Source organism: Phoenix dactylifera, chromosome 9 (assembly GCF_009389715.1).
Source record: "Phoenix dactylifera cultivar Barhee BC4 chromosome 9, palm_55x_up_171113_PBpolish2nd_filt_p, whole genome shotgun sequence".
Classification (NCBI taxonomy): domain Eukaryota; kingdom Viridiplantae; phylum Streptophyta; class Magnoliopsida; order Arecales; family Arecaceae; genus Phoenix; species Phoenix dactylifera.
The window spans coordinates 14,767,003-14,794,707 of record NC_052400.1 but is presented as its reverse complement, the minus strand read 5'-3'; the positions used below and the strand labels follow the sequence as shown (position 1 = coordinate 14,794,707).

Here is a 27,705-nt window from a genome sequence, read left to right as displayed (position 1 = left end):
ACCTGCACCTTCTTCCCATATCTTGAGGGCCACTTTGACCGTCGTACTCTCCCTCTATCTCTGAGCTTTTGGCCTTTATAAGCCTTCAGGCACTGTTTCCTCCCTCTCTCACCTCGCACTCCCTCTCTCTCAAACGGAGGGGAGGGGAAAAAAGAAAGAAAGGAAAAAAGGTAATGCCTTTGATCTTGTAGGACGCTTTCGACGGCTAGGATCTCTTCGTCTCGTGATCGTACGGCAGGGACGGGCTTGTTGGCCACGTCTACGTGAGTAATTGCGAAAGAAATCGGAAAAAAAGAACCAGCTTTCTCGTCCTATTTTACGCATTTGATTTGCTATTTTTTAAACTTTTCTTCTATTTGTTGTTGTTATTTTTTTTCGAGCTATTCGGTTTTTCTGCGACGTCCCACTGTATCCAATAAATTTGCCGTATTTTTCTTCAAATTTCTGAACTGTTTTTTTCGATCATGCCGGTTTTCTCGTTAAGCCACCCTCCGCGATTAGTTCGATTTGTTTTAAGTATTCTTTAGGTAAAGATCTGTTTTTCTGGTAATTTCTTCCTTGTAGGATGATTCCAGATTTATTTTGAACTTTTTAAAGAAAGATTTGTAAAAAAAATTTTTTTTTTTTTTTTAATTTTTAGTGATTGGAACTTCGGATGTCGACTTTTTCCCCTTAAAGATCGTATCTTTATGTGTTTTCTATTTGATGCTTTGTTCGTAGATTAGTTTCTGACCTAAATCTGGGTGATTTTCGTGTGTTCTTGTTTGAACGGGCATTCTGGCCTCTGGGTTAAAAGGCCTATGGATAATTTGATAGGAGCTATGGCTTTAAGGTTTTCAAAGTAGGGGAGTGATCACTTCTTCTAATGTTATCTTGTAATGATTTAATATTTCTTGAATCGCGTTACTCTTTTTTGCAGTCCAAATGGTGCTTTGAATTCTTATGCGGGGTTAGAATACAATAAGCACTCTGTTAGGGATTTTGTTTCTGCTTACCTGCATTGGTTTTGCAAATAAATCTGCTCATTCGTTGCCTCTAATAATTTTTGCATGATGGGACTTTTGGTGGGCCATTTTACTAACATTTCTGTGGTGGTGCTTTGATTTGTACCCATAAAGGCATTTCTTTTGTAGATATTTTCTTCGCTCAGAGTATCTTTGTTTTATGCTAAGTATGCTTGCTAAATGTTTGCTCTGCGTCCTGCTGTTATCTTCCATTTGACAGCTTGATTTTTCAGATGCCTAAATTTTCTCAAGAGTTGAATTCAGTTAAGTCATGAATATCTGTTTTCACCTGCTATTCCGCCATTATTTTAGTTAATATGCCCTGCTTGTAGTTGATTTCAGTGACTTTCGGTTTCTACTCAGATTGTTATGTTATTGACCGAATGAGATGTAATTGTTGTGGTGCTCCTCCACTATCAATCGATCTAACTGGTCAATTTCCTTCATTTTTCAGTCTTTTAAGACATCATGGTGTTATCATTTTAGATTTCTATTGAGTAGCTCACTGCCAGAGTGCTGTGATCATTACAATTATTATTTTTAACTTTTTATTTTTTGAGAGAAGTCATTGTTTTATGGATCGGTTGGACAGTTTATTCTATAATATGTGCAGAAAACTTGGACTCCCGTATTGGTTATTAACTTGTTAAATGATCTATTTATCGCACCATTTCATGACCAATATTTCTGTCTTACATCATATTCAATATTTTCGGAGAGCAGATTGGAAGCAACTGGTGCTTATGGAGGTTAACGGCCAGAGGAAAATGAGGAGAAAATATTATATTTCTCGAGAGGGTAATAATGCAGTATCTCTGTATGATTTTGGTGAATTTGATCCATGGACAGCATGGGCATACAAGCCTCGCACAATTTCTTTGCTACTTATTGGCACCTGCCTTTTAATGTGAGTCTCAGTTCTTGCATAGTCATCAAACTCTTTGGGGTATTGATTTACTGGTGTATCATTTTTTGATTTATGATTCATGTCCTCTGGCCTCTGGGTTCTTTTCCGTCTGTACCCATTATATTCTTTTATATTACTCTATGATTCTTGTTAAGTATGCGATATTTTTTCTCAAAAAGTTAAATGTGCAATAATTATAGTCTTTTTCTTTAATTTTTTATAAATCCAACAAGGAACTTGTAGGATGGATGATGGACCAAATGCATATCTACATGAACAACTGTTAGAAGGAGGGGGAAAAGGTTAATATAATTTAGAGAGACAGGGCAAACTCAGTGACACCCGGGATACTGTTTTCCTTTTTCTCTTTTGTCTTTCCGCCTTCTTTTGGTTCTTTCCAACATTATAATGATGCATATCCATTCCTCCATCTGGGAGCTCAAATATGCTGCAGTTGTGAAGTTGTTTAGGTCTACAACAACTTAGTGGAGTTGCCATTCTTTTAATGTTCAGGCTTGTGCTATCAAGAAGGTTTTGATTTAGCAGATCTGGCACATCAGTTTTACAAATGCTTTGATAGCTTGTGTAAAATTACTACTTGATGTTCTTTTTATTTTAGCTTTTGCATGCAAGTATCTCATTAACTTCAGCAAGGTACATTGTATGAGTGTATTTGCTTAAGGGTATGGAGTGGAAATAAGTTTTCTCTTTGATTTTTTTGTATTTTTCATATTTTTGTGGTCACTTAAGAGGTTTTTTGGCTAGTTTTGTTGCCAATAATTATTGTTTAGGTATGATAAAATTAATTTTGTAAAAAATCTTGACAGTCAGAAGTTCATATTTGTTTTCAACTAGAATATAATTATTTATTTTAAGTCAAATTGTTGTATCAGTGTTTGCTGTGTGTTTTCTCAGTTGGGCAAGTGGAGCACTTGATCCAGAAAGCACTGCCTCCAATGATGTTGTTACATCTGTAAAGAGGTATGCTTATTATTTTTCAGCAAAAACTTAGTGATTTCTATTAGAAGTTTAACTTCGTCTAAATTTCCATTATTTTCTGGATGTCCCTATTATGCTGTTCAAGAACATCTATCTATCTATATTTGAGTGCGATCTTTTCTCTCAAATTGCCTATTCCTTTTCTTTTAAGATTTATGTCATCTTCTGTTGCTTTGATAGACGTAGTGCTCCCTTTTTTATCTGTTTGTCTGCTACTGAGAAAAAGGAAGCCTTGCTGACTCCTCATCTTTTTTCCCTTCAGGGGTGTCTGGGCGATGATTGCAGTCTTTCTAGCTTATTCGTTGCTTCAAGCGCCTTCAACGTGAGTTAATGCCGTTTCTAATGGCCTGGTCTTATTTGATAGCCATGATAGATGATACTTTCTTAAACTTTTGCTCTGGAGTAGAATAATGTAGAGAAGTTTTACTAGGATCACTCAAAATGGAAAATATGAAATCAATCTATATGCTTTTTCGTACTGTTATGTCTTTTTCTTACTGTTATGTCACTTCCTTGGATGAATCCACTGTATATCAATGTGCAAATGTGACTTTTCTACTTTCTTTTTTAATCATTTTATTGCCAACATTTGATTTTAATATATGAATAACACTATTAATGCATTTGAAACAATCATCAGGAAATTTAATAACTCATGTTAATTAATTGTTATTTTAGGTTGCTTATCTTCATTTAGTAAAATTCTGGTTTATGTCAACCTATCTATCTTAAAATACTGCTTATTTGTGTTTTTCATTGGCAGTTGCGACATATATCATAAGATGGTTATGGTCATGACAGTCAGAGCCAGCTATGATGTTTGTCTAAATTTTGGCAACAAGCTGTTGACATTACTTGCTGCATATAATATTGAATTGTCCTGGAAATAATTTGTGATTATGAAAAGGAATAGGAAAACAACTTAAGTTTTACAAAATCTTCTCAATGTGCGATAGATGCACACAAGCATTTGATTTTGCTATAAAACTGGACCAGGTGCATTATTTTATGCCTTGTTAATTGTTATGGTGATTGCAGGGTACTTATTAGGCCACATCCTGCCATTTGGCGCTTGGTTCATGGGATGGCTGTTGTTTACCTCGTTGCTCTTACGTTTTTGCTTTTCCAGGTTTGTTTCTAATTTTAAACCTACAATCTTGAAGGTTTGCCCTAATTCTTTGTGGATGTTCATGTTTCTTGCTTTAGTATTTCGCATTGTTGATTTGATATAGTATATCACACAAGCTTGACGACACTGAATGAATTTTGATTGAAGTAAGATATATTAGGGCAGTTTGCTTTTTTTTTCTTTTTCCTTCCACTATTTTGTTGGCACATTCTCATGCCAATTAATATCTCATTCAAGGTTTAAGTACTGTAGGATGGGGGTGTCCGGGTTTCTCTATGGAATAGGATGCCCTACTGTCCTACCCCATCCTAGCAGCCCGTTCAAGCATCTTAGTAGGTACCCTCTATCTCTCTCACCCTATTCTTTCCTTTGATTCTTTTTTTTCTCATTCTTTCCTTCCTTTTTGTTTTTCCTTTTTCTTCTTTCCTTTTCTTATCCTTTTCTTTCTTTCCTTTTTCTTATTCTTCTTTCCTTTCACTTTTTCCTTTTCTTCATCCTTCCTTCCTTCATTTCCTCTTTCTTCTCCTCTCCACCTTTAGATGGGTTTTGGAGTCTGAACCCCTATCACGGTCTCGTTTTCTCATAGGAACGGGATGGGACGGCCAGATTGCTCCCTTTCCTTTTAGGGCTTAAAACCTTGATCTCATCCCTAGTTAGGTAATGTATTTTTCATTAAAAAATTTAGATTTCATGTTAGGGTTATGCTTCCTTTGGAACACTTCATTTGACTAGAAACTATGTTACCTTCTCTGACTTCTTTGTAGCTGTTATATTACACTTCATTATCAAGATTGTGATTTAATGTACAAAGGCTAGTCATTTTGCCTCTATCCTTTTCGGAGTGGTCAATAATTATGTGAATATTTTCTTCTATATTTCAGAACCGTGATGATGCTCGGCAGTTCATGAAATATCTTCACCCTGATCTAGGCATTGGTAATGCATTTTCCTTTCGAGAACTTTTTATTTTCTGATATGTCAGTATCTTATTTTCAATAGAAGAAATTCAAACACTTCATTTACATTTTCACAGAACTACCTGAAAGATCATACGGAACTGATTGCCGTATATATGTACCCGAGAATCCCAAAAGCAGGTTTAACAATGTTTATGTATGATGTCTTCTTTCTCCAACCTAATTTTAGTTTTCACTTTCATATTTCTGAATCTCTTCATAATTGACATATACTGGGTTTTCGCAAGTTGCTGATTTGGGGTTTTAGGTTTCTCTAGGAAACATTGTTTGATGAGTTTGTTCTTGCTCATATTTTTGGATGGTGGGGAAAAGCAATAATGATACGAAATCAACCCCTTTTATGGGTTTTGTCAATTGGCTTCGAATTAATGGAGGTCAGTTTTCAAAAATATGTCAACAATAACTAACGCATGTAGCTATTTATGACTTTTAATATTCTAAAAGTACACTGGATGTTAATGTTTTGCAGCTAACTTTTCGTCATATGTTGCCAAATTTTAATGAATGCTGGTGGGATAGTATTGTTTTGGATATCTTAATCTGCAATTGGTTTGGTGAGTCCCAAGCTTGTCAACTACCATTACTTATACTCTTCCTAAGAAATATAAATGTTTTATGCTCATATGTTATTGTTTTTAACTTAAGTCTCTTGAATATTTAACTCAAACAATATTCTTCGAAGGTCATACTCATTTTTGCATCCACTTATTGCGTTGTATGAACAACATGAGCTTAAACATGCAATAGGGTCATACATGATTAATGTATACATATATCACATGGTGAATCTTATTTTTGAAACTTATTTCAATCTTATTTCTATGTGTTCTATGAGATGCTCTGCCATGTGTCTTTTAATGGTCAATGAGTTCTTCCATATTTTCGCATGAATAAAAGACAGCTAGAATACAATTGTATGCACATACATCTATGTATATGAGTATGCATACCCTACCAACCATGCCCCTTTATTGGAGACTACTGCATACCCCTTTGCCTGCACCCCTTGGGTATGCTTTCAGTTCATGCCCCCAAGCTCTTGTTTGTTGTTGCCCCTTGGGTATGCTATCTTTCTTTCATTCTTAGGAGGCTAGCTGGCCAAGCAAGCATGAAGGAGGGGAGGAAACCCCAAAATTTTGCCCACTGGCCCAAGGTATTGGGTTCAAACCAGAACTCCCAAAATTCCTAAATTTTGATCCTGGATTTTTGCTCTAGATCATGAATTTGAGCATCAAATAACTTTTAAATGGTTTTCTCTAAAACAATTGAACATGGATTTAGAGTTTTAATTTTTTGTTTTTTATTTTTTTTGAAAGAGAGAAACAAGAGCAAGTCCATTGGATCTAGTGATTTTTAGCCCAAAATTGAAGAAATCTGAGCTCAAATGGAGATTTCAAATCTTCCCACAAGCCACTTGTCTCCTCGATCTCCTTGTTTTCAGCTAGAAAGAGCGGATATGGGAGGACAGAAGGGGAGAAAAAAGGTGCTGAGTGTTCCTGGGCAATATTGCTTGATTTCTTGCATGATTGTCCTTGTTTTGGGGTGTGAATTGCGGGTGTACCTCCCCAAACTGCTTGATCCGCAGGCAGTTCGAGCAGTTTGAGTTTGCTTCACCTGATTTCGATCTTGAACCAAGATTTTTCAGTCCAGAATGAACTGGTCATGCCAAACTTCAAACCTTGACTGAATTGTCTTGGTTAGGCATCTCAAAGGTCACGCAAAAGCTACAGATACTTGAAAGTAGAACTTAAAAGAATGAAACTGGAAAAATTGCATTGCGCAATGTTATAGCTTATAGACTAGAACTTGAAAGAATAAAAATGAAAGAAATCTAGGAACATGGTGGAAGGAAGATGTTTGTTTGATGTGACTGATGAGTAGGATAGGGTTGAGAAGGATAGAGCTTATCTAGGGATGCAATTGCATGTTAAGACCTTGTAAACTTAAAGAAAAAAAAAGAGTTCAGGACTTGATGTAGCATGCGGACGCACCTTATTCCACTTCAAGGGTTAATCAGTCGAACACATTAAGCTTTGCTTTTGTGCATGTGAAGGATAATAAGTTGGAGAGTCTTTTGGTAATGTTATCTAGGGATGCAATTGCATGTTAAGACCTTGTAAACTTAAAGAAAAAAAAAGAGTTCGGGACTTGATGTAGCATGTGGACGCACCTTATTCCACTTCAAGGGTTAATAAGTTGAACACATTAAGCTTTGCTTTTGTGCATGTGAAGGATAATAATTTGGAGTCTTTTGGTAATGTTATATAGGCAAGGAACGAATATGATTTACGACACAAATTATAAAGATTTTTTCAAAAATCCACATCGTGCAAGGCAAGAATTTAAGTGCCTTTGGCATGGGGCATGTTTGGTAGTGGGTAGCAGGGCATGTGGCATATTGTACAAAATCATGTGGTGTGCTGTTTTGAAACACCTCTCTTGTGCACTTGATTAGTAGTGGCAGATGCTTGAGACCTGCATGCGAAGGAAACAACATGTTAATAGCTTGACAGTGCAAAAGGCTTAACTTCAGTGGGTTAAGACTAAGTAATGGAGTTTGGTGAGGTCATCAAATTAATTGACAAAGTTTAGGCTAGGTGGATAACTCATATGAGAAAAAGAGTGGCTTGATGTCTTTCAGTATGATGCCTTAAATGCTTCATTTTGCCATTATGCTTTGTCTTTATACTTTGAAGTGAGATCCTGTATTGTTTTTCAAGTTCTCTTATTTTTTATGCACTTTTTGAGTCCCAAGTAGTAATCCATGAATCCAGCACAATATTAAGGTACTTATTACTATTGCTTGTCATGATGATAGCCATTTGGTCCATGATTCAGGTATCTGGGCAGGGATGAGTACTGTTAGGTACTTTGATGGGAAAACATATGTGTGGGTTGGTATAAGCCGCCAGCCAAATATCATTGGTAAGGTATGTTTTATTATAGGGGTCTCAGTTCTATGGACCTTTATGTTTTGTGTTACAATATGTGCTCCACTTTGCACCTTAATTGGTTTGTGTTAGATAATTTCTTCAAAAAAAATATCAATTAAAGCCATTGTTTTAGAAATAAATGACATGATATATTGACATTCTATTTTTTCTCTTTTATGAACAAAGGTTTGAATGCACATTGTATCCCGAAAAAGGGAGATCATGTGATGTTGGGGTCTACCTGAGCCTAACATAAAATTCCAATTCCAATGACCTTCTATCACACAAAAAAAATGTAACCTTGTAAAGTATGCCTAAAAGTAAAACAAACAGTAAACAAACTAGATACATGTGGTTACTAAGGACCTTAGCTCTTTACTTGTGAAAGGAATAAATATTATATTTGAGACTGAGATCAATCCACCCTGGACCATCTTAGGATCGTCTTCCTAACTGTGACTTAGGTGATTGATCGGAAAATGGTTCTTCTTATTGAACAATTTTTTTATTTCCTTCTTCGACTGCTTAAGGGAATGGATCTACTTCTCAGTTAAATCAAATATTCATGTTGCATATGACAAATTCATTGGAAGGAACACGACCTAATAATGTGGGAAGATCGTCATATATGTTATATATGGGGTTGGTTATTTCCCTTTTGTAGGAAGTTCCCTTAAATTCCCATTACATATACTTTTTGGGACAGGCATTTTATGTGGGGAAATGTAAAAATAATCCTATTGGTCACACAGGTATTAAAGTTTTCGGTAAATTCGCATGCTTCAGAGCATCTGGTTTTTTTAAAAGGAGTGTCTGTAGTGGTTTACCGACCATTGGTTATCCATATTTGGTTCATACTCTATCCAATATATGATAATAACTTTCTTGCATATCCTGGACCTTCAGAGATGAAAAGATGATTGCTGAACTACAGCATTTGGTCTCTATTATATCCTTTTCATTTATTTGACTGAATTTCATTTTCTTCCTGGCTTTCAAGGTGAAAAGAACATTGGGTCAGTTTACACCTGCAAGATGGGACAAAGATGAATGGCGCCCTCTGCTCGGGCCTTGGAGGTTCATCCAAGTGCTCAGCCTTTGCATTGTTTTTATGACTGTAGAGCTTAACACCTTTTTTCTCAAGTTTTGTCTCTGGATTCCTCCTCGAAATCCCTTGGTAGTGTATAGATTGATTCTGTGGTGGCTAATTGCAATACCAACCATCCGTGAGTACAACACCTACTTGCAAGACAGGTATTCATGTTTCTAGCAAATCAGAAGAATGTTTATGTGCTTGCCTATGGAACAATACTCTCAAATTGTCATTAAGGATATACCTCAAGCTCTTAGGTCAAGTCAATTGAGATGATCTAAAATTACAAAGTATTTAATCTCTCAAACAAGCATACTCTCATGTTTTTTGCGCTAAAAAATATCTGTCTTATAATGATGATTTCAGAAAGCCTGTGAAGAAGGTAGGAGCATTCTGTTGGCTTTCCCTAGCAATATGCATAGTGGAGCTTCTTATATGTATCAAGTTTGGCCATGGTGAGTGCCTACTTTCATATTATTCTTAGTGCATACTTCATTTTGTGGACCATAGATTTATTTGAGGCTGATTTATTTTTAACCAGGTCTGTTTCCCAACCCAATGCCCCTATGGCTGATAATTTTCTGGACATGTGCGGGTTTGGCCCTTGCAATTTTCCTGCTTGTTTGGTCGTGGCAAATTCATTGGACAGTGATGAGAAAAAAGTTATGATCACCATTGTAGTGTTCTCTTTTATTGATTCTTTTTTTCTTCTTTTTCTTAATTTCACAACATATATCATGTACATATGCATTACCTTCAGGTTCCGTAAATGCCTTTGTCATTGCTTAGACTGGCAGGCAGTCTGGCATTTAGAGGATAAATTTTCCTCCCATTTTTAGTTGCGGCATTATCTTTTCAATGCCAGATTCCTTTGTCCTTCATCTTTGCTGCTATTTTTGAAAGTTGAAACATTGAATTTGATCTGATGTAATTTACTTAGTGGAAAAAATGAGCAAAGCTCAATTTATCTTCCTTTTTTTATGGAATAATCTGGTTTATCTTAAATGAGATCATTATTCAATGTTCTCTACCATATGTTCATGCATCTCACAAGCACAATTTATTACTTGAGTTTTGCTTCCTGGTGTCTTGTGGAGGCTAAGAAACATTGATTGGCTGTGTTTGTCTTCATGCTGTTGCATAGCATTTAAAGAGTGGTTATTCTCAACTGAAACAAAGGGTCATATTTGTTCCTAAGTTGTTTCAAGTTGAATTAATAACTTCTTCAAGTATAGAACATTCTAATGGCAGGACTAATAGAATCAAGCTCTATTGTCAAAAGTGATGGAATTTAAGAGTTCATGCTGTTACCATCTATATAATGTCTAGAGTGTTGGTGAGTGGAGGAATCCAACTTGTAGGAGGGACTTGGTGTTTACAAAATTTAAGAGATATGAATCTTTCTCTCTCTGGTAACTTTTGGTGAAGACATTTCAAGATGGTTTTGGATGAATCAGGTTATGAGAGTATATTATAGAAGTAAGGCATTTATTCACAGAAGTTCTCAAACCTTTCACCTGATCTACCTTCTGGAATTTCGTGCTTGGAATGATTGATGCACTCAATTGTGTTAGCTTTCTGTTCAAGAAAGGAAGACAAACATGTTCTAGAAGGACATATGGCTATGGGAGATTCCTCCCAAGCTTTAATGTGTCAATGACCTGCCTCCCAAGCTTTAATGTGTCAATGACCTGCCTCTTGGAGAAGAATAATGGAAGAAACAGGTGGTATTGGTGCACTTTAGGTGGTGAATTTATAATCCTTTTGTAGAGTCCTTTCAATTCCTTTTCTCGTCAGCATGTGCATCTACAAGAGTGGAGATACAATTAGATGGAAGATTGGAACCATTGTGTCTAAGTATCAACATGATTATAGCAGAGATGCAGAGGTGCAGAGGGGGATCGAGGCAACCACGAATAGACCCTAATGAATGCCCAAAGAGCTTCTGAAGGTTCCTGTCCAATGTTCTTGAGATGCCTGTTTTCTATGACTATCTGGTTGGCCTTGAAATTTTGGCTCCACATCCGAGGATACCTTAGGTCATTGGTTAATTGGCTAGATTTGCAGGCCACAAGGATCATTGATTCCTTAAATCTGGTCATTGGTCTTGACTTCCTGTTGGAGTACCTTGAAGGAAAGGAACAGTTGGATTTATAATTGAAAGTTAGTAGATCCTGGTCCCCACTAATCAACAAATTAGGGCTAGCAAATCTGAGTCGGCCATGAACTTGCGAACAATAGAATGGAAGTCTTGAGGGGATGATTGTTTCTTTTTTCTTTTTCTTTTGCTGATGAGGTTGGTTACTATAATAGCCAAGTTGAAATGTTCTAGTAGCATTTCAAGTTGAAAAAACCTCGACCTATTCTGACTTTTGAAAGGATATTAAACCCATGCCTTACGAGGCCCCCGTGGATTTGTTTTACTAAATATTGTCGATGAACTCATTTGGTTCATCATATTCAACTTAGCTATATATTTCAAGCCATCATTCAAGCCTTTTTCCCTTTAAAATGGAGAAAGATTTAGTTCAACTCTATGTTGAGAAATGCTCTATTGATCGTCCGTTTTTTTTTTTTTCTTTTCAGATAACTATAGTGAGTGAAAGCCTGGTCGAGTATCTAATGCAGGGCAGGATTAAATCCAGGTTTGTTGTATCTAAAGACAAGACCAACTATGTCGGTTGCAAAAAAATTGTTCAATTTATAAATGAAAATTAGTAGATCCAGGCCCCTCCCCTCCCACATACCAAACAAAAAAAAGGCTAGCAGGAACCCAGTTGGAAATAAACATGCAAGCAAAACCATCCCCTTTTTTTCTAAGAAATCATGCTCTCTACATTTAGCTGCTCTCTTTTTGCGAATATTTGGCATCATAATGAACTGTCGCATTTTGTCTCCATTTAAAAATATGTCCATCTTCCTCTTATATTTCCTAACCTTCACTGATGTATCAAACGTGCTCAACTATTTTAGTGAAATTAATTGCGAAATTTGCACTCCAAATAGGTCGACAGGACTTTGGTTTGAAAAAATTCTTTCAAAATTGCCAAAATTATTTGCTGGCGTAACCTCCTTTCCTTCAGTACCTGTGTCTGCATACACAAAAAGATTGCCGTTCGTTCAGATTGTTGCTACCTAATTTCAATTCTTTTGACTAGTCATATATGACTAGTATCACCATCACCAGCTTCAACGTCAACTTCATTTTCCTTCATAACTTTTCTGAGTCCATCTGTCTCATTTTCAAATAAATAATTACAGAGACAAGTCAAATTAAAGCCCAAAAAGCATGCACGCTGTGGAAAAATATAAGATGAAAATGATGTTGCCAACAACTGGCTCGGACCGGCACCCATCTCACAGAGCGAAAAGCGGTGGTGAAAAATCATAGTGGTCTGGAAAAAAAAAGTTGTTCTCACCCAATATATAAAAATCTGAGGGCTTGAAAGGTTTCAAGTTTTAAATAGGAGATCATTCTCTCATCATCATAATAATTTGATGTGATCCATGAAGAAGCTGTTATCCATTCGATAGAGAGAGCAGATACATCATGCAAGCCTGGAAGGAAAAACCACATTACTAACACATATTTTCCAAAGGTTGAAGGTTGGCCACCAACCACAACCAAGACCTCTACAATTGTTTCAAACTGCTAGCTGGTTTTAGCTGTAACAAATGGTCTCACGTTCCACAGATGAAACAATGGCAATTGAACTCATGTTGGAAGGTCATACCATACACCCAGCTGATTTTGTTGACTAAGATACCAAAGATTATGATACATTGATGTTCCCAAGTCCTTCTCTTTTGTTCTTTTTGATGCAAGTTGACAAGTCGTCGTTCTTCTCTTTTGTTCTTCTTGATGCAAGTTGACAAATCAGCTTCAAGTGTCTAAAACACCAGCATCCTCCGGATTTAACAGTAAATTTCATATGTTCTGGTTTCATGCCAAGGTTTTTTTCAGCCATGTTAAGGCCTTTCTTGCTACTTGGCTAAAAAAAATTTTCAGGAAAAAAAAAAACTAACACTTACGCAGCAATGCTAATTGCTAAACGTATGGTGAGAACAGCCATAGAATAAGAGAGGTGTTGGTGGCATACAGCACAAATCTGAACATAATGCATATCGGCAGTTAACTCGATATAAAAATTGGAAATCTGGTGGCTGTTATTAATGTTTATGTGGTAATTTAGATACCTTAAAACTCCTTACAAAGACATTGTTTCAGAAATGACACTTTCATGTTATCATATAGCAGTACAATTAAGTTTCTCACGCACAACAGAAGAGGTCTGAAACCATCACAGATTCTTATTTATAGATATATATTTTTGAATTTTAGAGCATTATATGCAAAAGAGGAACTCTAGCAAGAATTATTTAATATGTCATGACCTCAGAAAGACATGTATAATGTAGTGCAGTTCCAAAAGGCAACATGGCATTAAATTTTAAAAATAATTGCGCTCAAGATGTCTTATTATTTTTTAACAAGTGTATTTATTAGAAATCCCTTCTAAATGCTGTTGAATACCAGTGATGATTTAAACTAACATTGTAACTAGATCTTTATGTCCCAGTAGGTGATCCTTCCAAGTGCACCAATCAGGCTCGTTCTTAATGTTCCAACATGAGAAGATGTCAAACACGTTACTCTTTTTTAATAATTAAATTCTTACCAACTACAGTTTCCTCTTAAAACAAAGGTTTCATTCAACGTGTCTAAGAATAATGACAGAGATTTTTTTTCCCAATTTCTGACACAATAAAAGTCAAACAACTCGAGTATGACCAATGCACTGAATTACTGTTACCATCTCTTGGCCAAGTTGAGGGTTGATTTTTCTTCTAATAGATGGTGTAACAAGACATTTCCTATTTGATCTTTCGGATGTAAATCAAATGTTTATTTTCTCCAAAAAGCTTATAAGTCAAACTTATCTTAGATAATTTCTTAATAGAATGAACATCATTTTTTGTACCTCATAAACTTCTTTAGCTTAAGACCAGAATTTTTGGTTGAAAAAACTAGCATGATGATAGATATCGATAAAGAAAGGTGTTCTTAATATTTCAAAAGACTAAAATTTTGGGTTTCTTTGATAATTATCATCTATAGTTAGTGTGGCTGTCAAAGACATTGGCAGTCAAATCTATCAAAAATTAGAGTAGTGAATTTTTTGTTATTTTGAAAACAATTAAGAAAGCACCATCGATTAGAATTACCTAGGACAAGTTGAGCACCTAGAAAACAACACTCGGATATTCCAACTGAGAACCTTTTCCTGTGCGCAGGAGGGGTACGATCATTTAACTATAGCCTAATTTCTAAAGTAATAACCATTTTGATGGACTTTTTTCCCTTCCTTTTGTGAGAGAAAAAGAACATGGGAACCCATCTTCCCTTTCTGAATATTTTTTGGTTGGAAGAAAATTCATGTCCATTTCACAGAGGAGACTTGTAGACCATTTTTTTTAAGTGGACTTTATTATAAAATACTTCCTAAGCAAATGGGTGCCGTGCAGACGTTGGGAAGTGGTTGCCATTTATTCAACCATGATATATATGGAATCCCATTTCTGAAAAAAAAGGGGGAAAAGGTTGTAATCACAGCATTAAAATAATCACATAATGAAAAGGTATGTCCCTTTCCCTTTGTATAAGAACTTAAATGAAGAGGGACTGGGGTGGGAAAGAGAGATAGGGAGGGAGGAAGGAGGAATGAAGCCTTTAAGGAGTTTTGGCAGGCCAGAGCCCTGGAAGATAGGGAATGTTTCCATCATAGCGTGCATGATCCTTTCCCTTTGCATGCTCTCTCTCATCAAGGCTCGCTATGGCTCATCTCCATGTGGTCTCTCCCTCTCTCTCTCTCTCTCTCTTTCTTCCTTTTGAGGGAACTCTCTCTTCTCCTTCTTGAGATCTCTAATTAACTGTAAGCATGGCTCTTGCAGGGAAATCACAGGAATCCTTGAAATTAATGGTTCCAACACAGAAAAATCTTGAGATGATCCCAGACGAAAATGGGCAGCCTACTCTACCAGGTAGATTCCATTGTAGATGTACTAATTGGAAATTCAAGAATTAAGAAAATGAAATGACTTAGCAAGAAGTTGAGGTAACACTCCTGGAAAAAAAAAGATACGGATATGCACTAGGTTGTAATATTTTGATGTAGTTATAATCACTAGTGCAAGTGAGAAACAATTACAGCAATAACAATAGATGCTGATAATTGTCTTCTCCCGAAAAAAAAGCCTACAATTAACTGTCAACAATCTAAGTTCCAAGAATTAGATGCTATTTCTTTCTCTTTCTTTCTTTCTTTCTTTCTTTTTGCTTTCAGTCGGCGATAATAAGCAAATAATGTTGTTCTATGAATTATTCACAAAATCATTGAATCGTTACAGATCTGTGATCTTTCAACCAACGAAAAAGTTGGACACCTTTTCAATTATTCAGACAACCTTTTGTCCTAAAAGTTGTACTAACATTTTTTTTTTTTTTTTTTTTTTTGTAGAGGAGGAAGATGATGAAGAAAACAGCACTGTGGTCGGCATGGCCAAACCAATATGCTACGAAACAAGCAAGAGATCAGAAACTTGCGAAGCGGAAGGTGATATCAGGGTGCATGGAAGCTCTCGCACCGTGTTTATCCACCCTACTTCAATGAAGCAAGAAAGGAAGATGAAGCCCTACGCTCGAAAGAATGATCCTGTGGCCATTGCCAACGTAAAAGAATGGTCATTGAAACCGTTAAGCAGTCGTCAGCCGCCTCCAGGATGTACCAAGAACCATTCCATCCCTGCTATGATCTTCTCCATTGGAGGGTTCACCGGCAACCACTTCCACGACTTCACCGATGTATTCGTCCCCCTCTTCATAAGCTCTTACCAGTTCCACGGCGAGGTCCAATTCCTGATATCCGACTTCAGATCTTGGTGGGTGAACAAATTCATCCTAATCTTCAGGCAGCTTTCCAACTACGAGATCATCAACATGGACAGTGACCAGGAGAGTGTACGTTGCTTCCCTCGGGTGATCATGGGGCCAAGCTTCCACAAGGTATTAGGCGTCGACTCTTCGAGGTCTCCTGCCGGGTGCTCCATCGTGGATTTCAAAGCGGCGATGAGAAAGGCATTCGGACTAGAGAGAGCAACGGTGACACCTCCAGAAGACGTCGAGTGGGACATGAGGAGGTGGCGGCCGAGGCTCTTGATCATATCTCGTAAGAACACGAGAAAGTTCATGAATGAGAGGGGGATGGTGGACATGGCAACGAGCTTGGGGTTCGACGTGAGGATCGGCCAGCCTGACATGAGCACCGAGGTGTCGAAGTTTGCGAGGCTGGTGAACTCTGCTGATGTGATGCTTGGAGTCCATGGAGCAGGGCTCACCAACATGGTGTTCCTCCCTGCAGGGGCTGTGGTCATTCAGGTGGTTCCCATGGGCGGGCTGGACTGGCTGTGTAGAGAGACGTTCGAGGATCCCGCGGAGGAATTGCAGCTCAAGTACTTGGAGTACAGAATTCAGGCGGATGAGAGCACGCTCGTGGAGCAATACCCCAAAGACCACCCCGTCTTGGCAAACCCCTTCAAAATCCGCAAACAGGGGTGGGATACGCTCAAGTCTGTGTACTTGGACAATCAGAACGTGAGGCCTCACTTGGGTAGGCTCAGGAACACTTTGATGGAAGCTCTCAAACACCTACCTCACAAGCACATAAACTAAGTCTTGAGTGTTCTAACAGATGATTCCCTTCCCTCTTCTTTCTTTCTTTCTTTCTTTTTGTTTTGTTATCGTATTTGTAATCGATATTGTTTTCTTAGACTCGGGAACACTTTGATGGAAGCTCTCAAACACCGATCTCCATCAGCTAAGTCTTGAGTGTTGTTGTAACTAGATGATCCCCTTCCCACTTATTTCTTTCTTTCTTTCTTTCCTTCTTTTTTGTTTTCATATTTGTAATCGATGTTGTTTTCTTGCAAAATGATTGATATAGATGAATGGTGCAAATGCATCGGAAAATAATAAGTTCACTTACATTCATTTTTAGTAATGCAAATGTGGTGAAAGAAGTGATTTCAAAGGAACTCTACATTTTCTATTCATAAAAAAGTAGAAGAAGTGCTTTCAAGGTAACTCAAATTTCAACGACGTAGATAGCTGTCGAGAAAATTTTGATCTGTACCCATCACTGGTTTGTTTTAGTCCTCATATATCTTTAGTGGAAATTTCAAAGACGGAACTGCGAGAAAAATGTTCTTGCGTCCATGGATGACTGACATGGTGATTAGTACATTTCATGCAATTGAGATAATATGATAAATAATTTTTTGAGCAGATAGTATAATAGATAATTCAAGTCACACTTTTTCATCACTTTCCACAATGGATGTAAGAAATAATAGGATGGGCTGAGCCCACCAAGCTGGGAAAAGGAGATCCACCATCAATAAAGGAGATATGGTTGGCAACCTTTTCAATTAGGCTACTGGTGGTCCAGGTGCATTCTTAGCTTGTGGCTACTGTGATCAATAGTTCAAAGGGCACCTCAAGCATGCATATATTTTAGAGGGAAGTGATGCCAAAGCATATTTCTCTAATAACATGATAATCAAGTTCGATGTGTTTGGATCATGGTTCACTGACAAGTTTAATCTGAATTCTCCATGAATTGCTTAATTACATGCATAAAATTAGATGTTTGGATTAAAATGCCAAGGTCGGATATAAGATATCTCATTTTAACGACAGACTGAAGTGATAGCCTCAATTTGTTTTTTCCCCTCCATGCATGGCATGATACCATCAGGGTTCTAGAAGAGGAGTGCCAACGACTAACAAGCTGAACAAAGTCATGGTGGAATTTCGCTGCAGCACTTCACCTTCTATGTACAAAGAAGCCAAAAGAATTGCAGGACCCATTATGAGGAAAACGCGTAACTGCAGGTCTTTCTTTATTGGTATTTGTGTACAGAATACAAGTAATCATACTGAAAGAGAGTCTCCTTGAATAGTGGAAAACCACATCCTCATACCATCAAAAACCAACAACCACAAGGCTTGTGTGAGAGCGAGTCAATTGATTAGGTAATCAAGTTTCCAACAAGTTGATGGTATGAAACATGATAGAATCTAGTCACTAGTCACTTGCATGCCCGGGATATTTGTCAGTTACTTCAAACAAGGGAGCTTACATTACTTATGCTACGTGATTGTCGGTAATTTTTCTTTGATTCACCAAGGATTTTCCCAAGAAAATCTATTTGCTTCGAGGTCAAGGATATGTTCTAATGATCAAGTTCTTTCATTTGTATGGTGAATAAAAGAGGCTTTCAGTATTATCAATACGCTATTGCTAGTATAGGATAAAAACACAATATTGCCGTATTTTGATCCAATCTAGAAATCAGTAAGAAATTATCATTGAATTGAAGATATATCATTAATTTCATGGTTAAACTAGGAGATCCGCGTTCTTGAAACCAAATTTCTTTCCTACCTAGTTCTATTTTGTAAACAATATCCAAGATTTGAACCTGAAACCTTTTGAGGACAAGCTCTTAAGGGATACCAATTAATTGAGCCAACGGTTATTGATTATTTTAGCTACTTTCTCCAGCTAAAACTGTTAAATCTCATTTTTTTGGATTGTGGATGTACAAATACTCTTTTTAATATTTTAAGAAGATAAAATATAAATGATTACAAGGTACAAGGCTTTATATTTTGAAAGTTGATTTGGCATGCAGCATCAAAGCCAGAGGATACTCACAATAATGGAAGATAAGAAAGAATTTGAGGGATGTGCTCTTGAATTTAACTTTGATGCTTGAACATATTTCATGCAGTCTATTGTCAGCAGTCTAACTAAGAAAAAATAAATAAATTTTGGCCCAAAAGAACACAAGAAGAACATACAATATTCTATTTACTTAAAGATAATCACAAGATTTTTCTTTTATATATATGCTTCAAATCTTATTCTATATTCTTGGTCTCCAGTTCATTGAAAGAGCCACCGACACATGTTTCAACTTTTTGCTTGCTTTGCTACCTAACGGCTTCCGAGCATGAGATGCCTTCTTCAGTCAGATCGGGGTTATATCCTTCGCAGGAAAGAACGATTCAGCTCCCTTCACATGAAAGCATCGTTGGATCACGCAAATAGCTACCTCGAGATCTGTGCAGATAATCAATTAAAAAATTTATAGTGCTTTGAGAGTTGTGCACATGCGATCCAACGGTCAGTAGAGTGAAATAAGATCCATCGTTCTTTCGCGCGAAAGATGCAACCCGGACCTTCATCATCCCACTATTCTCAATATTAATTGGTACGGAGGGGATCGCAAAAGGTTAACAAGAACCGACCATGCAATTTAAAAGTTTAAAAAGCGAACCAACATAGTATAGTTGCCTGAACGTGGCTATTCCACCGAACACTTTTGGACGCTGCCAAGCTAACCACTACATAGGGAATCTAAAGCTCGCAAGACTACAATAGGATGATCATGTCTCCACTTGGTGCCTAGCTAAAGATCACTAGTATAATTAATATTATATTGGCAAAATATTCTTCTTCTTCTTTTTGATGGTAAGAGATATTGGCGAGATTTTGGGACGATGACTTCGCTCATGATCAACTTTATGTGGCAATTAGATTAGTTTGGTTATCAATATGCTCTTCTTTAAGCTAGTCGACTATGTCTTTGGAATGTTTGCTAGTCTGTATAACGGAATTGTATCGGGTGGTGCACATCTATCTAATGTCTCTTCCTTGGTTGATTTCATATTGGGATTATGTTCATTGAATGGAGAATATCGGTGCGGTTACTGTTTATGTTTGGTACTTTATTTATGTGGTTAATGGTTATGACATGCTCTTTTGCTGCTCATGATCTCTAGTGTTTAGTGCTCATGCATGCCCAATGTTAATCATCTCTTGGATAATAGGGGACTAGAGCAACCTTCTAAAAGGAGAGCTATTAGAGATTTAGTAATGACTATAGATTGTGATGTTTTGGCTATCTTTAGATTCTCCAAGGTTGGATTTTTGGATCTATTTAAATAGCAATGGCGCTTTAGAAGGAATTTTAATTCGTTGGAATTCTAATTTCTTAAAGTTGAAACGAATCTTATGTTGGCCAATTCTCTATCACAATTTTCGTCGTATAAGTTATCTCCAATTAAGTTTGGTTTTTTTGATTTAGGACCATGATAATAGAACTATCCAACACAAAATCTAGAAAAGATTAAACTGTATTAAGTAGAATTTACTAGCCCCCTATGTTATAGAAGGAGATTTTAGTGTTACCAAGAACTTTAGAGATAAAAGTGGTAATTTTCAATGCTACCGTTATTTAAACCCTGGATTCACCTTCCTTGTGTTTATATATATATATACACACATACATATATATTGAGCAAAGAGTTGAGATTTGCTTTAAAAAAAATGAGATAATTATTTGTGTTTATCTCCTTTTTTTTCTTTCCCCTTTTCTTTTTTCTTTTTGTTTGTTTTCTTTTATGTACTCTATTGTCTCATTTTATTTATCAATTAAACGTGAGGCGGCTTGCCAATGTTTTGCTAGGAAAAAAGAATAAATGAAATAAGAAATGGATAACTTTTATAGCTTTACTAAACAAGGTTAATGCTTAAGTAACCATGGACAAAGGTAGGGCCCTGTACTGGGTGGCACAACCCCCTTGCTCTTAAATTAATGCCTAAAATGTGTTGGACAAGCAAGTATATTTATATTAAAAAAATAGTGTTTTATGAAATTCAGGATAATAATTTAAAGTTTAGGTAGGGAATCCTCCCTTCTTATCCAGAGAAAAGGAAAAAAGATAATAATATAAAGATGTACATATTGTGATCTGCCAATAGCAATTTATCTGTTTGTGTTTGGACTCCTTCATTCAAAATAGTAATGTGTAAGGTGCACCCTTCCCCCCTTCTTTTTTTTTCTAGTCAGAATTAACTCTAAAATTTCCTCCTAGGATGCTAGATTTCAGAACAATAGTAGAACTACCATAGTAGAATTACTCGAACTAAACTCTAAGAAAACACTTTCAAATTCAAACAGAGCATCTTCTCCTAGGAGGTGGGTGTAACCACTAGGCTATTATCTGAGTTACAGTTTAGTGCAACTTCATTTGAATGGAAATGGCAATTACTTGCTTGGAAGTTTTGATTGGTTGGAGCAATCTACATTGTCATTTGTGAGCTAATCAAGTAGTAGTATGGTACAGGGTATCTTTATGATGAATCAAATTCCTTTTTCCTGCAATTATACTTCCAAGGTATTTGATCTGACTACAACCTGACTGCAGATATGCTGACAAAGGTGCAAAATATCACCATACCTTAAGATGGAAGAAGAGTGAACCAAAGGAGAGTAGGGGTGCTGTCCCAAGGGATTAATTGGTCTCAAGCTTAAAAAACAGAAAACAAAAAAATAGAAAGAAATTGAGAAAAAGAGGTTGCAAACATATTTTTTCAGAGAGATGTACGTAAATATGCAAATTTCTCTATTGGTTATACTGGTAGACTGTTTATTAGATTCAAATTTAATCTCCCACTTGGAAACTGCCCCATCTGTTTCTGCCCTAATGCAAGGGATATCTCAATTTTACTATCACCTTCTTCTAGAGGGAGGCTTGGTGTTTCCTGCAGATTTTGGACAAGCAATCAGTCTCAATTATGCAGTATAAGAAGTCCTCTAAAAGTTATTCTTTTTGCTGAATGAAAGGAAGGTTGAACTACACAATGTCCTCCACAGAAATATTCGTAACAAGATCATTCATCAAGTCTGAACTTCAAACTGCAGACATCTTTCTTGTGAAATCTTTTCAGCATAAATAAGAATTAATTGGTGAAAAAAATGAATCGAAAGATAGCCTCCAAGAAACACCTCTTTTTTTTCTTCTATTGCATCATGTGCTCCAGGGCTTTCCACAGAACATTCCTAAACCTGCTCTTATCTAGCTTCACATTCTGTTTGCTCATGAATGTTTCCTTTATTTGATCCCACCCACGTTGGTGAAACGATATGGGGTCCCTGAACACAGGGTCGTCTCTTGGGTATATCTCTGTCAGGGTGCTCTCTTCTACGCTGATACTATACTGCACATAGTTCAGCTTCATGGCCTTGGCTCCATTTCCAAAATCAAACATGGCTATCCCTTCTAGCCCACCCCATGGTACTATCTGGATGATGGTTGCATTCTCCGGCAGGAACACTAGATTGGTGAGGCCAGCCCCATGCACTCCCATCATCACGTCGCAAGAATTAATAATTTTTGCGAACCGAGCTATGTCACTTCCTACATCAGCCTCATCAACCACCACTTCATAGCCCAGCTCCTCTGCCATTTGAACTATCTCATCAACATTGGTGAGTCTTCTGGTTTGCCGCCTTGATATCATCAAAAGCTTTGGTTTTCTGCGGGGGTACTCTTCGATTCTAGTCATGGCGTCTCTCTCCAATGAGTAGGCACTTCTCATGAACCGACCGAAGTCGACCATGGAATGCCCATTAGGATCTTGTGAGGGGTCGATGGTGAACTCCATTTGGGCTCGAAGACCCACAGTTGCATGCTTGAAGCAATGAACTCGGTCATCATTGTCGAAGTCGATGATCTCGTACCGAGAAAGCTTTTGGAACACATGCAGATACTTGTGCATCCACCAGGACCTGGCCTGGGTTATGACGAACTGAACCTCTCCATTAAACTGGCTGGCGGTTAAGAAGATGGGAAGCATTACATCAGTGAAGTCATGGAAGAGGTTTCCTGTGTATCCACCAACTGAGAAAACTATAGCAGGGACGTTGTGAGTTATGCCGCATGGAGGGCCTTCTTTGCTTGATTTGACTATCACTTCTGTAACATGGCCAAGGGCAACGTTGTCTCCCTTGCGAGGGTACGGTCTAACTCGCCATGATTGATTTCTTTCGGTGGATTCCACAGATATAACAGAGGAAGGGTTCCGGTGAATTCTGATATCTCCATACATCTCACATTGGTCTACTCGGTAGTGTGAAAAGTCACATAATGGCTTCTTCTCTTGATTCATATTTTGGCCCCCCACACCTTCGCATTAAGCAAAAAATTAAAAGAACAATAATTAGACACGATATGTAATGCCTTCTTTTTGATGTAAAAATGAGGAGATCCTCCAACCACCTAAATAATGATTTTATAAAGCTTGAGTAATAATCTTGTCAAATTTTCTGCTCAAACAAAATTTTCCCAAATTAGGTAATAACTTGTCCCTCTAAATTAGAATTTTGTTTTCCTTTTTCTTTTGGTTCCTCTTTTAGGAGAAATGGAGGCAACGCATCACAATTTTTTATAAAACAGAAGAAGGAGAACAGATCTTGGGGAGCCTAGTATTTCTTTCTATCCCATTTTAGCTACCATAATTTGAAAGCTCCACTAGCAAATCTTAATGATGAGCAATGTACCCAGTTGCTTGGAATTTCTCCTGTTTTGTTGCTGAGTTGGATCAACAATGGCAGGATTGGAGTTCTCCTGGGGTCTTGCTTCCCCATTCTTTTCGCATTGACCTGAATTGGGGTCATCGCATGTGGTGCTTCCATCCTTGGTCTCATTTTTGCTCCCTGTGACATCAAAGTTGGCTGTAATAGTTGAAAAGAACATCACATTCAGCTTGTGCAGTTCAATCGGAAAAGTGATCAATGCATCTAATTTCTCATCAGTGCTAGCATTTTCTACTTGAATCGAACCGTTAATGGTGTAGTTTGGAATTGCTGGAAGTGCAAATTTTTTGTGCAATTCACCTCCTTGGGGTTTGGATTCATCACTTTTTGTGCTTCTCTCCTGCATGTCGATGCCGCTATCTGTAGCAGAGGACAAGATTAGCCATCATGTTTTTAAAAACTAACCGTTTTTGGTTCAAAGAATGCGAGCACAGGCAAGACCTCTTCAGCTCAACAGTCTAAATTCTAAACTGTGGAAAGCCTACCTAGTTTATCTGTAGTGCTCGGAGTTTCCTTCTGAACTGAATCAACTGTGACGTTGTCCAAAGTCATGGCAAGGCTAAGTTCACCATCCATTTCATCTTGATGGGCTTTTAAGACTTCACCTTCTACGCTTTTCTCCTGAGTCTCATTATCTCTCTCTGGAACATGAAGAATTATGTTAGAACAATTCAAAAACTCACTGTATTTCAGTTGACCAACCTCAAACCCACTCAAGTCATTCGTACGAATTTAAGCATAAAATTCACCAGGGAAAAACACATAACTCTCCTACTTTAATCTACTTCTACATCAAAATTTTCAATTTGAAGGGCTCGGCTTCTGGCTAAGGAGCTGAGTCAACACAAGTAACATATTAAATTCAACATTAACAACGTTTTTCCATTAAAAAACATCAATAACATTAAAATGGATGCCTTACCCATTTCCAGCTCGCTCTGCTCTGTTGCCTTTTCTTGTCCTGAAACTTCACCTAAAGAAAGAGATCAACAAAAATTAGAAAGAGGTCATCAATTCCAACTCTTTGGTAACACTCAAAAAGCAGCTCTAGTCAATCAAATCTCAACAATTTGACATCAAGTATATCTCCAGAGCATCAAATGGTGTGTGAGTCGCTTACCCAATTGTTGAGAATGTATTGTATCTTTGGCCTTAGGAGTGCTTGGAGCCCCTTGCACTGATGGTTTCCAACCCGCTGCAATAATGATCAGCATCAAGAAAGTGCTCAAACATAAGAATTTAGTGATTGAATTTTTAGCAAAGCCAATCAAAGCAACCAGCATACAAGGTTGCTTTTATCGAATTCGTAAAGCCATGCACGATCGACGTTGCGAAACTTACCACTGGTAAAAGGAATTGCCTGAGGTTGAGACACCACAATGAAGGTTATTGAGAGCAGGAAGCATCCGATGACGAAAACTCCTAATACGAACGTCCTGGACTCTCGGTTGAAGTTCCTAGCCAACTTCATTGTGTTTGCCATGTTTGGTGTGGTGCTCCCCTTCAAATCTTCCAGTACTCATAAAGATGGCAGTGTTTATGAAGGGGAGTATTGAGGGGAGGTGGCAGTTAGGCAGCCACATCTTCGCTTCCATTGACCTCAGAAATTGAGTTTTTTCCTGCCTGCTTACCTCATGGCACGAGACTTATGCGACTCTATTAATATTATTTTCTGGAAGTGATGGGATTCTCTTAATTTTTTTTTCATGTATTCGTTTAGGCTTTCCAACTTGGATTCCTTGTAAACATGGATATATTGACAAGGACTCCATGGTTGACCAATGGAGCAACTCAACTCCTTCCTTCTGCCAACTCTTTCTTCCTCCTTGGTTTTCCAATCCGGAGGGATTGCTGGAGTGGAGAGCAGTTGGGAGTTTCATATTGCCATTTTATTCTAATAGGACCTCCACATGGAATTAGTAGCTTGGCATGTGGGAGTACTTGATTAGGAAGAAGACCAAAGTGTTATAAGTTCTAATTTCCTTGTAATTTAGAAGTGCTGACTCCTATAAAATTGATGGACCCAAGTGGATCACTTGGCCAAGCTTGGCAAAGGCCTAAGATCACAAGCCAAAAGGAATTAGAGATTTTAGCTTTAAAAAACTACTAAGTAGTAAAATATTTTCTATCGGCCATATGGCTAATGTGCATCTATTGAGTTAAAGTTCAGATGGTTTGGGTAGTGCCAGTGTGCAACTGTCTTAAATGATCAAAAATAAATCTTCTGTTCCATTTGGTTAAGTTAACAATAAAATAATCCAGCAATATCTTTTAATTGCCTCACCCATTGGGGTGGCTCCTCTTTGTCTTCTTTTTGTGTGAAACTCACTTTCTCTTCTATATGATTCCCCTATAAACTGTACTCTGCTGATTTTTCTCTAATACTAGCAATAGAATTCGTTGTCAAACATCACCAACAACTTGTTCTACATGTGGCTGTTAATTTTTGTGAGGATGAAGTGGACTTGAGTGGGGCAGAAGAATCCTTATTCATTTTTCAATTAAAACTATGAAGAGGATTTATGGCTTGGAAATCATTATATATCACATCTGCTTGTCTCATTGTCTATCATTATCAATTTTTATTGAGTTGATGATGCAGGCTTTAATTACCATAGTCTACAACCAATATATTTATTTACTATGCATGTGCTCCGGTCAACTTGAAAAATGGCTTTTTAACCTTTTTCTTGAGTAGATGGAAAAAGAAAAGAATATTCTTAGTTTGTGATGTCAAAATAGAAGGAGGTCCTTGCCTTTCTAGAAATGATTTTTTTTGGAAGTTGGTATGCCAGTTTTTCAGTATTCTTTATCTTCAAAAAGTGTTCTTCTTAAAAGGAAAAAAAAACAAAAGAGGAGAGAATTGGTTATGCACTTTATGAGGATTTCTTGTTTGATGTATATATCTAAGTGCATTAGTATTTCTCTTGCATTGCTATGCCTTTGCTAGCAATATATACTTTCATCAGCAATTGGTCGAATGTGATAACTTTGTATAGAAAAGTGTGACACATGTCTAATAATATTAGATATAGCAGTTCATCGAATATGATAATTTCACATAGAAAAGTGCGACATATGTCTAATAAGGTTAAGATAGACATACATTAGTTGTCGTCTTTCATGAGAACATGCGGTACATCCAGAGTAATGATGAACATATTATCAAACTGTAGAAAATATTGCTATTCTTGTTGCACACCCACTTCCTATGAGTTCAATTCCGGTGTGCAATTAAGCTTGAAGGTAATAAATTCCAGGTCTCTTATTATTGAAATCACCACTTGTCCTAAAAGCTTAAGCTAATAGGACGAGGTAAATTTATTTATATATTTTATATTTTCTTACACTCTCTCTCACATGTGGATCGGACTTTTCTTTAAAGGGTGAGCCCAACATATAAAATTTTTAATAGGGCTAAAGAGTGCGGAGACAGGATTCGAACTCAAGACCTCTTCTTTGATACCATATTGAAATGGCCACTTGTCCTAAAAGCTTAAGCTATCAAAATAAGGTAGATTTATTTATATATTTTATATTTTCTTACACTTACAATAAAAAAAGAAAGAAAAAGAAATAATCGGTCTCTCGTCAATCTTTTCTTCCAGCCAAATATGTTGGTGCTGAAACTTAGATGAAAAAACAAATTACAAATATTATAATTTTCATTAGGAAAAATTGAACTTTATTTGGGGCTAAATACATCTTGAGAGTAGCCCAACCTCTCTCTCTCCACACACATATAAATATACACATACAAGTCTTTTATGCATAATTTCGAAAATCTCTGAACAATTATCCTATATTAATTTTGTTAATGCAAAATTGTGAATCAAAAATTTGTATCAGTAACTCCAAAAATCTACTGATCATCATCCTAGGACGAAGCCTTTTCTTTGTTCACAGAGAAAGAAGCAGCACCCATTCAGCTTCATCTCACAATATAGATTGGACTAAAAAGATTCTTCATCCAACAGTTCATCCGGGCTTCAACCTATGCCCAAATATCATAAATATTTCCACCTAAACCAGAAGAATTTTCCCAGTTGAAGTGTCCGTTTGTTTGAAAGGAAAGAGAGTAGGTAACGACTAGTGGTGCCCAAGGGAGGAAACTTAATGGTATTTTAGCCAAAACTCATGCCCATGCCTACGTTAGCT

General features: G+C 37.1%; 3 protein-coding genes across 7 annotated transcripts; 2 read left to right on the top strand and 1 right to left on the bottom strand.

Moving 5' to 3' along the window:
- The first annotated feature begins 84 nt into the window (after positions 1–84).
- Positions 85–10,038, top strand: LOC103719016 (CDP-diacylglycerol--serine O-phosphatidyltransferase 1-like). 4 transcript variants are annotated; one of them, XM_017845690.3, is made up of 13 exons: positions 85–263; positions 1,728–1,911; positions 2,827–2,892; positions 3,173–3,232; positions 3,949–4,039; positions 4,921–4,975; positions 5,073–5,152; positions 5,274–5,390; positions 5,486–5,570; positions 7,855–7,946; positions 8,950–9,203; positions 9,409–9,497; positions 9,584–10,038. In XM_017845690.3, exons 2-13 carry the CDS (start codon positions 1,748–1,750, stop codon positions 9,709–9,711), a joined length of 1,281 nt encoding a protein of 426 aa, XP_017701179.1. In that variant the 5' UTR covers positions 85–263; positions 1,728–1,747; the 3' UTR covers positions 9,712–10,038. The 4 variants fall into 4 exon arrangements, with proteins under 4 accessions (XP_017701179.1, XP_017701180.1, XP_026665037.1 ...); XM_017845691.3 differs by having other exon boundaries at positions 119–170; XM_026809236.2 differs by lacking the exon at positions 85–263 and adding an exon at positions 293–1,267.
- Positions 10,039–14,714: 4,676 nt separating this feature from the next.
- LOC103719015 (alpha-1,3-arabinosyltransferase XAT3-like) lies at positions 14,715–17,083 on the top strand. Its single transcript, XM_008808063.4, has 3 exons — positions 14,715–14,894; positions 14,995–15,084; positions 15,561–17,083. The coding sequence occupies exons 1-3, from the start codon at positions 14,765–14,767 to the stop codon at positions 16,769–16,771; spliced, it is 1,431 nt and encodes a 476-aa protein (XP_008806285.1). The 5' UTR covers positions 14,715–14,764; the 3' UTR covers positions 16,772–17,083.
- A 4,678-nt stretch (positions 17,084–21,761) lies between these two features.
- LOC103719019 (alpha-1,3-arabinosyltransferase XAT3-like) lies at positions 21,762–25,067 on the bottom strand. Of its 2 annotated transcripts, none has more exons than XM_026809234.2 (7): positions 24,889–25,067; positions 24,668–24,742; positions 24,470–24,520; positions 24,033–24,188; positions 23,848–23,907; positions 23,512–23,685; positions 21,762–23,137 (listed from the first exon to the last, which is right to left on the bottom strand). In XM_026809234.2, exons 1-7 carry the CDS (start codon positions 25,028–25,030, stop codon positions 21,972–21,974), a joined length of 1,824 nt encoding a protein of 607 aa, XP_026665035.2. In that variant the 5' UTR covers positions 25,031–25,067; the 3' UTR covers positions 21,762–21,971. The 2 variants fall into 2 exon arrangements, with proteins under 2 accessions (XP_026665035.2, XP_026665036.2); XM_026809235.2 differs by having other exon boundaries at positions 23,512–23,667.
- Between the last annotated feature and the right edge of the window lie 2,638 nt (positions 25,068–27,705).

Bases quoted from the DNA above. Each gene is read 5' to 3' on its own strand.
- LOC103719016 (XM_008808064.4), top strand. From the start codon at position 1,655: ATGATCTATTTATCGCACCATTTCATGACCAATATTTCTGTCTTACAT. The intron at 5,153-5,273 runs GTATGATGTCTT...AGGTTTCTCTAG, and splicing joins GCAGGTTTAACAATGTTTAT to GAAACATTGTTTGATGAGTT. The intron at 5,571-7,854 runs GTGAGTCCCAAG...TCCATGATTCAG, and splicing joins CTTAATCTGCAATTGGTTTG to GTATCTGGGCAGGGATGAGT.
- LOC103719015 (XM_008808063.4), top strand. From the start codon at position 14,765: ATGAAGCCTTTAAGGAGTTTTGGCAGGCCAGAGCCCTGGAAGATAGGG. The intron at 14,895-14,994 runs GTCTCTCCCTCT...TGGCTCTTGCAG, and splicing joins CTATGGCTCATCTCCATGTG to GGAAATCACAGGAATCCTTG. The intron at 15,085-15,560 runs GTAGATTCCATT...TTTTTTTTGTAG, and splicing joins TGGGCAGCCTACTCTACCAG to AGGAGGAAGATGATGAAGAA.
- LOC103719019 (XM_026809234.2), bottom strand. From the start codon at position 25,030: ATGGCAAACACAATGAAGTTGGCTAGGAACTTCAACCGAGAGTCCAGG. The intron at 24,189-24,469 runs GTAAGGCATCCA...TTCATGTTCCAG, and splicing joins GCAGAGCGAGCTGGAAATGG to AGAGAGATAATGAGACTCAG. The intron at 23,138-23,511 runs GTACATTGCTCA...CTTAATGCGAAG, and splicing joins GAGAAATTCCAAGCAACTGG to GTGTGGGGGGCCAAAATATG.